The sequence below is a fragment of the Anser anser genome (genome assembly GCF_964211835.1).
Source record: "Anser anser genome assembly, chromosome: 3".
Lineage (NCBI taxonomy): Eukaryota > Metazoa > Chordata > Aves > Anseriformes > Anatidae > Anser > Anser anser.
In genome coordinates, this window is record NC_139722.1 from 110743364 (window position 1) to 110757607 (window position 14244).

General features: G+C 42.6%; 1 protein-coding gene across 4 annotated transcripts in view; it reads right to left on the reverse strand.

The window, feature by feature from the left end:
* Window positions 1-381: 381 nt before the first annotated feature.
* The window catches only part of VPS54 (VPS54 subunit of GARP complex), a 48887-nt gene continuing 35024 nt past the window's right edge, over window positions 382-14244 (reverse strand). For all 4 annotated transcript variants that reach the window (XM_083832232.1, XM_083832233.1, XM_083832234.1 and 1 more), the window contains 7 exons: window positions 12868-12973; window positions 9622-9709; window positions 7932-8053; window positions 7740-7820; window positions 4060-4167; window positions 3048-3142; window positions 382-1106 (listed from right to left, as the gene is read on the reverse strand). In XM_083832232.1, the coding sequence (XP_083688358.1) occupies window positions 1001-1106; window positions 3048-3142; window positions 4060-4167; window positions 7740-7820; window positions 7932-8053; window positions 9622-9709; window positions 12868-12973 (706 nt within the window). In that variant the 3' untranslated portion in view covers window positions 382-1000. The remainder of the gene's footprint in view (window positions 1107-3047; window positions 3143-4059; window positions 4168-7739; window positions 7821-7931; window positions 8054-9621; window positions 9710-12867; window positions 12974-14244) is intronic.

A 14244-nucleotide genomic window follows, 5' to 3' on the forward strand; every position in this document is an offset into this window, starting at 1 on the left:
GTGTGAGGTGAAATACACAGGCACTTTTACTTAGTACTGGCAGCATCCAGTCTTAAAAGGTAGTATTTAAAAAAAAACCTCTTAAATTAATTTCAGTTGCACCTTCCTTAATGGTACAACCCTTTATAAGCAGCCTAAAAACTTTAAAATGCCTCCGGGCCCATTTTCTGTGTCCTCTTCTGTCTCTATTTAGTGAAAAAACAAAAAACTCAGCACAGTACTTACCCTAGCGTAAGTGGCAATGCCTAGTCGGCGGTGGGGTAGCCACAGGAAGCCATCTGCACACCAGCCTTTTTATTACCTTCAGGTTCCACGAGAAGCCTGCTGTTATTTTGTCATTGCTAGTGATTACAAGTTCACAAGTCTTTCCTCTAGTAATGGTTTCAGTGAACAGGCAGTTTATTAGAAAATCATATCTTCAGGTGGCAGTTTAGAGCCCAGCTGTGAGAAATACCCTGAAACAGGACTGCTTCCTAACAAATCTGAATCCTATATGCAAGCAATCAAAAGACATTTATTTATATAAAGTTCTGTAAAAAAATAAATTTTAGAACAGCATAGTTTCATAGAGAAAAACATTTTCTACAGAGTTCCAACTGCAAGATTCTTATATTGTACCATCATTAAATAAGGTGGGACACCATGTGAATTTCATTGCACTAGAAGAAATGCAAAGCATCTTTTTAATATAAAGATATACAGAGCATTCTAGACAACTACAGCTGTGTTACAGCTATGTGTTCTTTTGGATTTGGTCCAAAGAAACCTGAGTCTGTTTCCAGAGAGAATGAAAAACATTGCACAGACAGCTGATCACTTGTTTCTTGCTGAAGGACACTGAAAAGATCACTCCCTGCAGCTCACTCTGAGTCTAGTTTCCCCGACTATCAATAGTGTCCTTTCTTGGCCTCTGTTCTTAAGTATTCACCTCACAGTCGTCATGCTTCTTAGAAGAAAGTCGGTCTGTTGTCAGAGCCAAGTGACTGCTCCCCATGGATTATCACCTCTTCTGCTCCCAAATTTCAGCCATGTTTAGGTCTAAGTTGTTAAGGCCTTTCAGCGCTTGAAGGTTTCCAGTGTAAAAAGCTACATCTGACGTAACCAGTCTGCATTGAAACATACAATAAGATTAGCATCTGAACGTACCAAATCTAGCTCTAATATTTAGAAAAACCACCAGAGGTTATTTATGAATCAAACAATTACAATGATGCATGTTCAAATACTACGACCAGATTAGGTATGATAAACATCAGTCCAAAACTCAATGTGATGGAGGTTTTTTCTTACGATGGTGCTAGTATGCAACCTGTGATTCCTGCTAGATGTAAAACTAGTTATAGGGAAGGGAGATAAAATTCAGCAGGAATTAGGCACCCAAAATTTCTATCCTCTTGCTGTAATCCCAGGCTTATCTTGACTTAAAATTCTGATTCCATCACAACTTAGAATACTAATTATTGCAATATTAGCTTCTGTATTCTGAAAGATTAATAGAAAAGCAACCAAACAGCTATACTGAGTGTTTACAACACTTACATCCAGAGTTAAAACGTTGAAACACATCATGGGATCACACAAACATGACCACAGTGTTTCTGGTTAGGAAACAGCAAGATGTAGGTCTAAAAGCTGTATTTTCACAGTTGAAAGATAACCAAGATTCACAGATCTGGATTTTTACTATCGTTACAGAAATGAGCAGTTTAAATATGGGATGAGAAACAGAAAAACATGCTAAAAACTAGGTCGGTAAAGACTGCTGGAACAGCAGCAAATGAAATTCAGTGTTTGATATTTTCCTTCTCAAAAGGCCCCAGCTGCATATTTGGAGAGATGTGTGCACTAAAGGAAGTAACTGCTGCCATAAAAGAAGCAGGCTTGGGGCATCGCTGCTTCTAGCTGGAGGTGAGGGACCCTTCTGACAGGGAGGATGACCGCTGGGAAACACAGCACTGCTAAAGGGATCCTTTTAGGCCCTCCAACTACAGGCATCGACCAAAACCAAAAGCAGCAGCACGCAGACAGCACAGCATAGTTCAGGACTACGCAAGAAGCCCAAGATCAAACACTCCACAAAGCACCCCGAGTGCTCGAGTTTGGGCTGTGCAGCCTCGCTCTATTCAGTAAACTTGCTGGCTTACATACCTCTGTTATCTGTAACTACACCGCAAGTACAGAAAATCATTTCACATAGGCTCACGTAGAGGATAAGGATGAATAAGCTTAAGCAGGACAAGAAAGAATAAACTGGGACAGGAACAAAACTCTTCTTCCTTCCAGCAACATTTAAGAACATTTATAAAACTTCCTTCTCTGGCTTCTTCAACCTAAGACAAGGCTTTCTTGCAGGTGGGTAGGCTGACTGTATTCCACCCCTGCTTCACCACATGTAAGAGTCATTAAGAAGCCTTTTGTTTCAGGGCACAATCTGACTTAAAATAGAGGCTGAGCCACAAGAGGCTGCACGCTTTCTCCTGAGGTGACCAGGCACCGTCAGCACCCAGCCCGTGAGAAGTACCGCTGACCAGTTATGGCAAGGGAAGGTTGTACTGGGACAGGAAGGGGCAATGCGCTCACAGAGCTTATCTCTAGTTCAAATCTCTACTTCTGCCACAAAAACAATTGCTGTGTAGAAGCTACCCGACACACAGATGGGATGCCACTTTTTCTTATTTTACTCTGCTAGCACCATGAGTCATCATCCACATTTTAACACCGCTTCAAGGATCACACAATTCTTGCAAATTAAAACGTGGCTACTGCTGTCGCACTGAAGGGGAAAAAGCAATTCACAAACTGAAGAGCCCTACCCAAGTCTCACAGCAGGCCTCCAGTAAGTCAATGCCCAACTCCCCAACCGATTAGCAAGCTGATTGCGTTCTGACAGTTACTATGGGAAGGCACAAGTGACGTCCCTTATCATAAGAAGGCTCCAAACAAATCCTTAGACATGGGAGTGTGGCTGCATTCTGCTTTCCAAAATTCTTACAGAGAACAATGTCCGCCCATTTAAATTAAGCAGTAAAAGAAGTGCTCAAACTCACCCATTCTGAGGTCCTCCGTCATTGACTACATTTAGGTGGGCCAGCTGCCTCTTCAGATGAAGTTTGTAGCTTGCATTAATTCTTAAAAACAACATCTAGAAGAAACCAAAGAACCAGGATAAGGAACCATCCCCATGCTTGCATCATTGCCTACAGAGAAGAAATACCTTGCAAATATCTAAAATCACGCTAACCTTCTGTTTTATTCATGCAATTCGTGTGATTTTCCCTTCTGCCTCCTAGTCCTGCTAGCCAGGCACAATATATAACCTACAGGAAAGTATACACCTGCCTTATCTGTTACACGTTGCACTTAGAGACACATTGTTTTAAACATGATCTTTTTCTTCCCTGTTGTCTGGATCATCTGGCAACTTGTATTCAGGCTAGAAGACAACGTATCTTTTTCCTGAACTATAACCACTTACAGTCTTTTTTCCATGAGGAAGTACAAAAACAGTTTGAAGGGAACATTTAATTTAGTGTAAAAAGAGAACCTACAACTCAGCACATTCAGTGACTATCAGCCCTTCCTAGCCTTAGATTTACAACTCTGCAGCAGACTCAACTGCAGCAAAATACTGAAAAAGCACATGTTGTACAATTTGGCAACAAAATACATTTAGGGACCTTCAGAACCCACTGTGTTTGAGCAGTGTTACAGAGGAATTCCCCAAAAGGGCTGTCTTTGAACCCTGAAGTGTTGCCATTTGCATAGAATTTCAGCACTAATGTCTGAATTGAAGATCCACCTCTCTAGACACAAAACTGCAGCTCCAAATGCTGGAACCAGTTAATTTTGTGTGTCTCATTGTTCTTGCTGCACACTCAAATGTTTATTTCAGTCCAGACCAAGCTGTCTACGTGACTGCTGCCAGCCCCTCTCACGTGTGGGTTTTGCAAAAACTTGGTATTTCCCCCCCTTTCACAGATAAAGCAGAAGTCTCTCTGTTACAGAGTGAATGTGCGTTTGCAAAGGAGGTGTTACATGAATCTCAAAAATAACATTCACCTGAGTTTGCTCCTCGGGAAGGAGATCATATATAGCTTCGTGCATCTTTGCCATTTGCTTGCAGATATTCCTGAAGCATGCTGAAGGAACAGGAGCTTTCACTTCATACTGGAAATAAAAACAAAACCAGTTACTCCTTTCTGCCACGGTTAAATGGTTCACACAGGAGAGTTTCCATCGGCCATCTGAAGCCCCGCATTGCTGCTAACGGTATCATGGACCAAGGCTCATTTAGCACACCACAAATGAAAGCAGTCACTGGGCACGATCTGTTGCTCTTCACCCAAGGACTAACATCATACAATCTTTTATCACTTCCTGCTTTATAAACAGTCACATTCAGAGCAGTATGAAAGCTGAGAATTTCCCAACTTCATCTGCTCATCTTTGTTAGTTTTAATTGCTTCTCCTCGCTTATTATTTTTGTTGGTTTCCATTACCCTATGAATTACAGATGCAGACAGAACGATCACTGCAACGGCTGAAGAGATGCACGCAACGTGCCCTGCTAGCTGGCCCACTCCACTCTTCTTTGGATTTATATTCTCACCAGAATCCCTGACAGAAACGATAATACCTCTGAAGAACATGCCCCCCAGAACTTCACCACAGGAAACTGCTTCTCTAAGATTACACGCATACAAATTTCTGAAGGAACAAGGGAAGAAAAGCATAAAACAGAAGGTGCTGAAAACTCAGTGTGGGCCAAGAAGCTAATAAAAACTGCTGCAGAAATATCTGGGAAAGCAAAGTAGGAAACTTCTTTTCTCTAACAGTGACTGAGATCTGAGAAATTAGGCATGGAAACCACCAGAAGGCGAGTGATTTGCTACAAAGAGAACAAAACTCTTACGTCCCCACCCTGGAAAGGGAAGATCTGACTGTGATCTTCATTTTTCCAGGTACTTCTATCCCAGCACCAGCAGAGAAGCCAGCTCTTCTTCATCTCCTGGTGGAGAGGCTGTGCTACCACAGGCCTGGGTTAAACACCCGCGGGTCTCCCTCCCTAAGGAGGGCGATACTTCCCCACACAGGCTTGCACAACTCAGCGCAACGGCTGACTCATTATAACTAATAATTTTCCAGCACATAGGAGGAGATGCTTGCTCATATGCTAGCCTGAATTGTGAAAGAGAACAAAGCTTGCCTAAGTGGGGGAGAAAAAAGAAACGGGGAGTTTTGGGAAAGTCTTTAAGGAAAAGCCAAACCAATAACCAACAGGAGAAGTAGCAGAAAGGTAGTACTTAGTGCTCCAGGAGCCCTGCTCCCTGCGTGGGACAACCACAGAGCGCCCTGGACTGTGCCTAAAGACACGAGAGTTAGGCAACAAACAATTTACCAGCGTGGTGTAAAGCCAGAGGGAACTGGCAAGCTGCAGCTAAGGCTCTTGCATGACTACAGACAAACTCCTCATGATGACAGGGAAAAAGCAACAGCACCAGAAAGAAACATGAGCTCCAGCCCTGCACGTAGCTGGCCATTTATATCTCCCGCTAAGGTCAACAGTGTGTAACACCACGAGGGATCAGACAAAAATTCACTGCTCTTCTTTCCAGTCACAAGACAGCAAGCTGCAAGAGAAGCAAAGAACTCCAGCTGTTTTGTTGTTTTTTTTTTTCCATGTAAAAACCTATGCCTTTTAAAACTGTTAATTATAGCTGTTACACAGCCCTGTTCTCACTTCATGCCTGTGCCAAAGCCACCAGAGGGATGCCGGGAGCTGGCTGCGCACCGGTACAGCTCCCCGCAGAGCACCCGGCCTCGTGGCGGTGGGGTGGCAGAGCACAGCTCCTGCTCTGCAGGGCTTGGGAAGGCAGAAATAAGTTGTCTGCACTGCCCAGGTACCAGGCCAGTGTCCTACCTACTGGACTAAACCATTTCTTCTGTACAAAGCAGCGTGGTTTCCAGGCTGCGCAATTTATTTGGTTTTAAACCACACTGGATGCGGCACTGCCATGAAGCTCGCTTCCTCATTCAGATGTACGCACATAAAAGCAGATGAGCACTTTATCCACAAGCTACTGAAGTATCTGGACCCTCACAAAAACCCATACAACAAAGCTACTGATATGCCCGTTTGCAAATTTCCCATGTTTTTACATTCTGCACTGCCTTCAGTGCCAGGACTTTATTATTGCAGGAACAAGAAGAGCCAAATTATGGGATATGCTAGGAAGGGAGGCAAATCAACACATGGCCTCCTCTTCTGTACTCTGTGGGTTGCATTCGTATGAGCCAGGCACTCTCACTCAAGCCTTTAGGACCTTTAAAAATCAGGAATATTCTCAGCTTGTATCTCATGCCAGCTCACAAGAGGTGAACAGGCTGCAAAGATAGAAGGACAGTAGGGGATAGATGGTCACTAACTAAAATCAAGAACAAAAAGCGTGCTAATGATCTGCTGTGAGCTAACTTGTTTAGTATCAATAACCAACATTCTTGCACTTGTCTTTTATTTTCACGAGGAGTAACAGAAAGTGATCAAAAAACCACGTTACTGCACAGAACTGCTATTTATAAACATCAGTAAAGGGCATAAACATGTTTTTAAAATGTAAACACAACAGAGAGAAAAAAAGTTCTCATTTAAATGTTTTGGATTTTTTCCCCACATTTAGGTAACACTATGGCTAAAAGAAACACATGAAAAGAAAAAGCACAGCACAGAGTAAACAACAAACAATAAAATAATAGAAACAGCAAGGAAGACAGAAATTCTGCCTGTTACAGCTGCCCCACTGCAGTGAAGCCCCCAGCATACCAACCCATGCCACATCACGGAGATGCTGCGATTCTCATAAGCTGCCACAAGGAAGAGGTTGGCCAAGGTCAATCAATCAAATCTGACGCTGAAGGATTAATCTTTTTCCTCTCATGAAAGAGCTTTTTTTTTTTTTTGTAAGAGCATAAGAGCCAAAGCAAAGCACTAGGCTTTAAACGCTCACACACTTTATCCATCAGATTAGTGAGCCCAACAGGCCTGTCCTGGGGCAGAGTCTCTTCCGTAACCCCAAGGAGTGCAACGTTCTCTGCCTCTAGGGGAGTCAGTGACTGGATCCTGCCCAGGGCCAACCTGTTCAGCTGACAGGCACTCATAAAACACGAAGAGAACTTAATGGCACAGCTATCAGCTCTGCTATGCAGCAGGAACTACTAAGCACAGACTTCTAGTCCCCAGGCTTGCAGCCCTATCAATGAGCAGGTCCTTCCCCTCAGAAGACTGTTCCTCCTCAGCATTTTTTGCTGTTTCCTCAGCTGCAGGAAATTACACGCACAGAGGCACCATCTGGATGAGCAGGAAAGGAGAACCAGCAATTTGGGACAGGCAAGAGGCAGCAGCAACCTGACTGCAGACAAGCTGTCAGGGATAAAACTGCCCAAGGCAGGAGAGCGCTTCAGCTCCTAAACACCAGAGCATCCGTGCCAGCCAATGTCCATTACTGATGATGAAGTAAATCAACAATTTTTTGGGGGTGAAGATGAATGACACCCATGCGGCAAGTGTTAAGACAAAATAAATTCCCAAGTACTGCACAGAACTTTCCGTATACACGGTTTAAAGACATTCAAACGACTCCCGATGAGGAAAGTTTAAGACTTCATTTGAAACATCTAGGCTGTATACAGTGAGACCTCCAACTGCAATTTAGAGTGTGTATAATTATTTCTTAAATCATTACCTTGGATAATAGTTTGTCAAACAAGCTATCCATTATGGCAACAAGCTTTGCTGAAATTTCAGCTATGTGGTCGTGATAATCCTGTAATGAAAGAAAGCAGGTTTTATTTATTATCTAATGACATTCATGTTTTTCAGAGCACAACTGAAAAGCAGAACTTCCTGTTTAATTAGGAAATGCCAAAAGAATTACCTTTGTTATGTGGTCAAAATGCCTGAGCATGCTAAACTGCTTCGGCTGCAGTCGAGCTTCGAAATGAGCCCTGATAATAGGAATGTAGTGTACGATTAGCTGTAGGCAGCGTGAAGAAAGGGCTGTAAATCCAGAAGTGAGACAGGAAAAGAAAAACAACAATTATTACACAAGAAGAGTCATTTGGTACAGACTGTGTCTCCTGTAACATGAATGAGATAGACCTAATGCAATTTAATATGCTTTAAAACAAACAAACAAGGTAACAAGGTAGGAGGTAAGCACTTTTTTCCACTGAAGACCCCACCCAGTGGAGACGCCAGACGAGTACCTGGCCATTCACACCCAGATTCTGTAAGATACAGGATAAGGGACTAATTTTACAAGAGGCTTTAAGTGTCTGCTTGACATTTTGAGCCCTGAGCACATGCAGACATCAGAGAGACCTCACAAGACCTGACTCATCAGCTACCTAACCTCGGCAGCCACATTCTCAAGGCACCAACATTTCTCCCCCGACAGATGTACACAAACACGCTGCCCTGCCAGTGCCGAGCTGCCCAGAGCCAGCTCCTGCCTGTGGTGCCGGCAGGACTCCCAAACCCGAGCTTCTCCTGAGCCAGCAGCAGGACACGTGGTGGTGCCCGCTTGATCGCCAAGCCTTCTGGAGCAAAGTCCTGAATGCAGCTTCTCTCTGCTCGCTTGTGTCTGCTGCAACACCATGGCCAGAAGCCTCTCAGACCACTCTCAAGCTAATTTCTCTTTAAAAATTAAATGCAGTTTGGTAATCAGTACACCCTGAAACATGGGAACTGGAAGCTCAAACACCTGCTTTAACCCACCACCAAAGGCTCTTAATTTCAGTTTAAAACTGGGGGGTCTGAAGTACCACGTCAGGCTGTTCTGCAGCATGGAAGCGTACACCTAGTTCTCCCTGAAAAGGGCAGATAAAGCAGTCCAGGCAGGAAACTCTGCACTGTCAATTCAGCTAAATAGCTGCACACTTCAAATGAGAAATTCTAAAGCCCAAAGCAGAGTTTGGATTCAGCACACAGACACAGAGCCCTAATTTACCTGACTGCACTGAGACATTCGACCACATAAAGACTAACTGTTTGATTCAGAGCCACCCACAGAAATCATTCTGCACATTACTGACATGCGGTTATAACCCACAGGAGCTGCATTTGGACACTGCGTTACAAAACACAGCACCACAGGGCAGATGGGACAGCACAGCTCAGCAAAACACATGGGGAGACTGGCGTTTGGCTGGATTCCTCTACCTACATACCTCCCGTCTCAAGACTGAAACACTGAGCAGCTCCCAAGCATGCCAAAGTCACCACTGAAAAAGTAACTACGCCTTCCCACAGGCAAAACATTTTCATGGAAAAACTTACTAACCTGTTTATTTCCTTCTCACAACAGAGCAAAGCTTTGTATTTGCAAAGTAATGTGGTAGACAGCAAAGGAATTTGATGGATTTTAGTGCACCCCTTGAACAGACAACTCATTAGCCTTTATATGTGTTTTACCTTTTAACAAGGAAGGTTTTATCACTGTGCTCTACACACAGCACCGCAACACAAGCACAGCTTATCCTAAATGTTCAGTGGTTGTTTTGTTTGTTTGTTTTTTAAACAGACAGGAATACAAGATCTGACACTTCAAATACAGAAATCCATACCTAGATTTTTTGTAGTGATGGTTTTCAAGCCAACAACTTGCAACGCGCCAGCTCCAAGCACCAGTTGGCAGCTTCTAGAGTTGAAATACTACAAGACAAAAAAAAAAAGAAAGATAATGAAAAGGTATGCTGACTCTGTAAGAAGAACACATAACCACAGTTTAGAAATACTATCATTAGAATTGTGCAAGGTTAAACAGATAATTACAAAATAAACAAAGCCACTACCAGGGTTTCACATACTCATACTACAGAGGAGTCCATGACTATTAACTAGTAAGACAAAAGGAACTTTTTTTTTTTTAAGCCAATTTCAGCAGTCACTGGCCTGTAGTATTTTTTTTGACTCAGCTTAGGCTAAAGCACTCAAGGCAGCGCTTCATGAAATGGAAGTAGAAATACTGTTATTAAAAATACAGTTAGCTAGTCAGTGATTTCAATTCGGGGACTAATTTCTGCTTTTGTATGAGACCTTTGGGTGAGGTTTCTCTGAGTCTAGAAATAGAGTATTAAGTCAGAGGTGCTGCAGACTAGCTAAATTCAGCCTTACTTTGAAGGCACCACACTAGCAGCTTTGTACTAGAAATCTAAAAAAAAATGTTCTTCTCAAACCAGGGCCCTGAACGAAGTGAAGGGTAAAGATCTCACTAGTTTTGCTAAGTAGAGTGGAGGGAGTAAAAGTGTAATACCAGAACGGAAAATATCAAAAGGACTTGTTTCTAACTTTGGCTCCAGACTTTTCACACTGTTCACGTTACAGGAAGCTTGAAAAGAAACAAACTCACTGCTGCTGAAGTAGCCGAATTTGTGTTTCTAACACTACAGAGTGCTGAGATCTAGGAAATGATGCACAGAAGTCTTGAAACAACATCAAAAAACAATGCTACAAGAATTCCAGGTATAATGGATGACTTTTGACTTGATCTTCCTAACTTAGCTCCAACAGAAAGTAGTAATTAAATGCACACAGGCCAACGAGGTCTCTGGAAGAGTATGACAGTTCCTCTTAGCACATTCTGTCTTATTTTGGAATTCTGCTCTACCACTCGGCTCAAGACCCAAAATACCCTAGGCCAGGCTGGGTGAGGCAGTAGCGATGAAGGAACTGTTGCTGCTGTTCCTGACCCCTGCTCTGAATGGACAGCAGGAATTCCAGGGCTCGTGTTTGAGTGGAACTGTGACACTGGGGTGGAAATCAGGAGGTTAAACCTAAAGAGTTGGCACCTTTTCTTGTACTATTTTCACGCTATTGCCTGAAACTAGTCACCAAACTCAGGACCGCAGGGGATGTACTGTGAGCAGCAGATGTGCACCTGCTCTGGGCTGCCAGAGTAGCGAGTCGAGGGCAAGAAAAGCAACCCAGACCTAGTGCTCCCAACTGAACCTGAGCTACACGTGGTCCCTGAGCTGACAAGGGGCATAATCTACTCTGCTCTCAGTCAGAAGTCAGGATCTGAAACTGTCTGACATTCATTTCATCCCCTCCTCCTGAAAAGCAAGGCCTTTTCTTATGCCTCCTGGTGGACTTTAGAAGCAGATCCACTGAGCCAAAGACAGACATCCTACACAGTCTAAGCTCCTCTGAGGTATTCAGCTTAGGTTAGCACCAGCTCATCAACTGTGTGGCAGACCATTAGAAGCATGTTCTATAAAGGATGACAGACACTTGCACTCTCCCCCTGCCTTTCAGGGATATTGCTAACTTACCGGATGGCCTGTTGCAGACAAAGCAGCAAGGAAGTAGCGTGTCTGAAACATCAGAAGAGCAATACCCCCTCCTTGTGTCTGCTTGGAGGAAAGCATTTCCACCTTCTGGCACCATGGCTGCAAACCTTCTCTTGTCCGCGCCAGGTAAACTCCAGTAACAATGACTGTGTTTTTGATCAAACACAGGTGTCGTTTCACTCAGGTTACAGCCACAGCTCAGATTTCATCATCTGGGAACCACTTCACAGCTTCCAATCACAATACAAACTAGCTCGTTACATTTGTCATGCAATTATCACATAAAAAGTACAGTGACTTGCAAGGACACCTTTAAGGAACTCTATTTTGTCCAAAGCATAAAAAATGCACTTTTGTTTTGGTTCTTGTCATCTTTCTGATGGTCAGCTCACTGCCAGAGATAGGAGCTACAACAATTAAACTGCACATGCTATTTGGGTACCAAGGAATAAAACATGACTAATTTATGTAGAGCTCTAACAAGATATAGTAGGGAGAAGGAAGTAACACAGAGATGCAAATCTGGCCAAGTCTGAGGCAGCTGCTGCTGTTCTGCCTGCCTGCAAAAAGGTGCTGCAAGTTCTGTGTGAAGCAGCAGCTTGAGAACAAGGTGGAAAGAGAGGGATCCCAGTCCCAAACTAGCTTGATCCTCCTTGGATGGTACTTAGGGGAAGGTTTGTGGACGAAGCTGAATGATGACTGTAGGAAGGAGTGCTCCTGTGTCTGGATATTCAGGTAAGAGCTACCAGCCAAAAGGAATATTATTTAAAGGTGTCTCTCCCCAGGTATGTTCCCTCCACGGCCCCTTTATGTAAAACCTACTTTTGCAGAGTATAATCTGTTGGTCTTTTATCAGTTATGCTTATGTTCAGAACTCTAAAACCTGGTATAACCTCTGTGGGCAAAGACACAAGCGAAAAACTTGAAATGAATTAACCAATGAGCTTTGGATATATAAAAAAGTTTTTAGGAGCATTCATGTGCTCCTTTTATTCTTGTTTACTTGTATCACCTTGCAGTATCTGCGCTATATCAGCTTTTTCTTCTCTAGAGAGAAACAGATTAATAAAGGGCCTGGTCTTTCATCATCTTTGCATTTTACAACAGCAGCTTCATCCTATACTATTTTTCATGCTTCTACTGACTTGTAGAAATCACAGGAATAGGTTCCTTCCTGAATACAGATACATCTCTGTGACATCTGGAATCAAATCACTTCTTTGTCAGTAGCATTAATCCTACATCCACCCTGAAGGACAGGCAGCTATGACAAACACTACTAGATGGGATTTCAAACATCCCAGGTGACCAAGAGGAAGGACGGCCTTCCTGACACAAGAAATTGCATCTTCAATGCCTTTAGCTTAAAAACCAATCTTACAACACAAAACAAATGCAATCATTTCTAGATAATTTGTATCATCTATATCAAGTCATAAAAGCATGTGAAACATTAGAGTAAGACACGTTTGCTGCCCTGAATACCCCGGACAAGTACAGACTGTACATTTGGAGTCATACCTTCAGTAAATCAGACAGGCGGGTAAGCATGTCAGTGGTGATGGAAGGAATGTTATCCACACACTGGCAGTACTCAAGGATTATTCTTATTAACAGCAATACTGTCCTGCAAGAGAGGAAACAGCCAAATATGTTATCTCAGTGAACACAGGGTATCAAAAAATTATAAACAGGCCAGTCATGCTGATAGAAAGCTACCTAATGCTGGAGATTACAGCATTAAATAAACCCAGTAACTGATCTGAGGTAAAAACTTAACATAAAAAACATATATAAAGAATACCCGTTTCAGAGGGTGGTGTGTGGATAAAGTACTTAATGTGTATGAGAGAAAACCTCTAATATTCATCAGCATAACTTTTTAATCTCCAAAAATAACTATTGTGGAACTAGAATCCTCCGTGCAGATGTCAGCTGGGGAAAAAGTCTAAAGCTCCTTTCTTGTAACACTGTATAGTTCTGGCCAACTTTGAGCAAGTATAATCCAGAGCCTCTAGACAACAGCCACTGAAAAGGATGCAATGAGTGTTGAGGAGTCAAAAAGAGAGAAGGCAGCTATCAAGAAACAGCACCAAATATTCAAAGACGCTGAACACCTATAATTTGCCATGAATTCAGTGGGGACTAGAGAATTTGGGAGGTACTGCATGGAATTAGGAAGGCACCACAAAGAGCAAGTACACTCCCTTGAATTCAAATGCAGAGAAGACAAGAAAACTGAGGCCAGATCCAATTTCAGAGTACGTATCCTAACGCTTCAAAAAAAAAAAAAATAATTCTCTTTCTTCCTTTAGGCAGCAGGGTATGGATAGAAGATAAACAATCGTTGAGAATAAACACCTGAAGAATTCTGGGGGGGAACATCTAGGCTTTTTTTAGTGAATGTTTTTTATTTGATTAAACAGAATGAAAATGTATGTAATAGTGTGTGGAACAGTATTTGTATTGATGTGAAGCTGACAATTGGTTTGTGGAGCTAAAAATAAAGTTTCAAATGAGCAGAGATGAATTATCTAATGTATAGTCTATTAAGTAAATTTTATCCTTCCGAGTGTGTTCAAATGCTCCTACTTGACCTGAAATGCTCTTTTGCAGTAATATCGGTAGGCTGGCACTGAAGTTCTGAGCCATCAGCTTCTGTTTCTAATTGAACAATGGCACATCATCATGAAACAACGACAGCTGGTCAAAGACATTATGTAAATCAGCACTTTTCTGTTTAAGTTTGGGGTAAATTGATGTTAGGACTCTGGGGAGTGAGATCTTCCTGCTCTTACTCCCTCTCCAAAAGCACTTTCATGCATATTTAATGCTTAAGGCTCTCAGTCTTTGGAAACACAGAATGCTTTTGAATGAAAGAAGTGTTTCAGTATTATG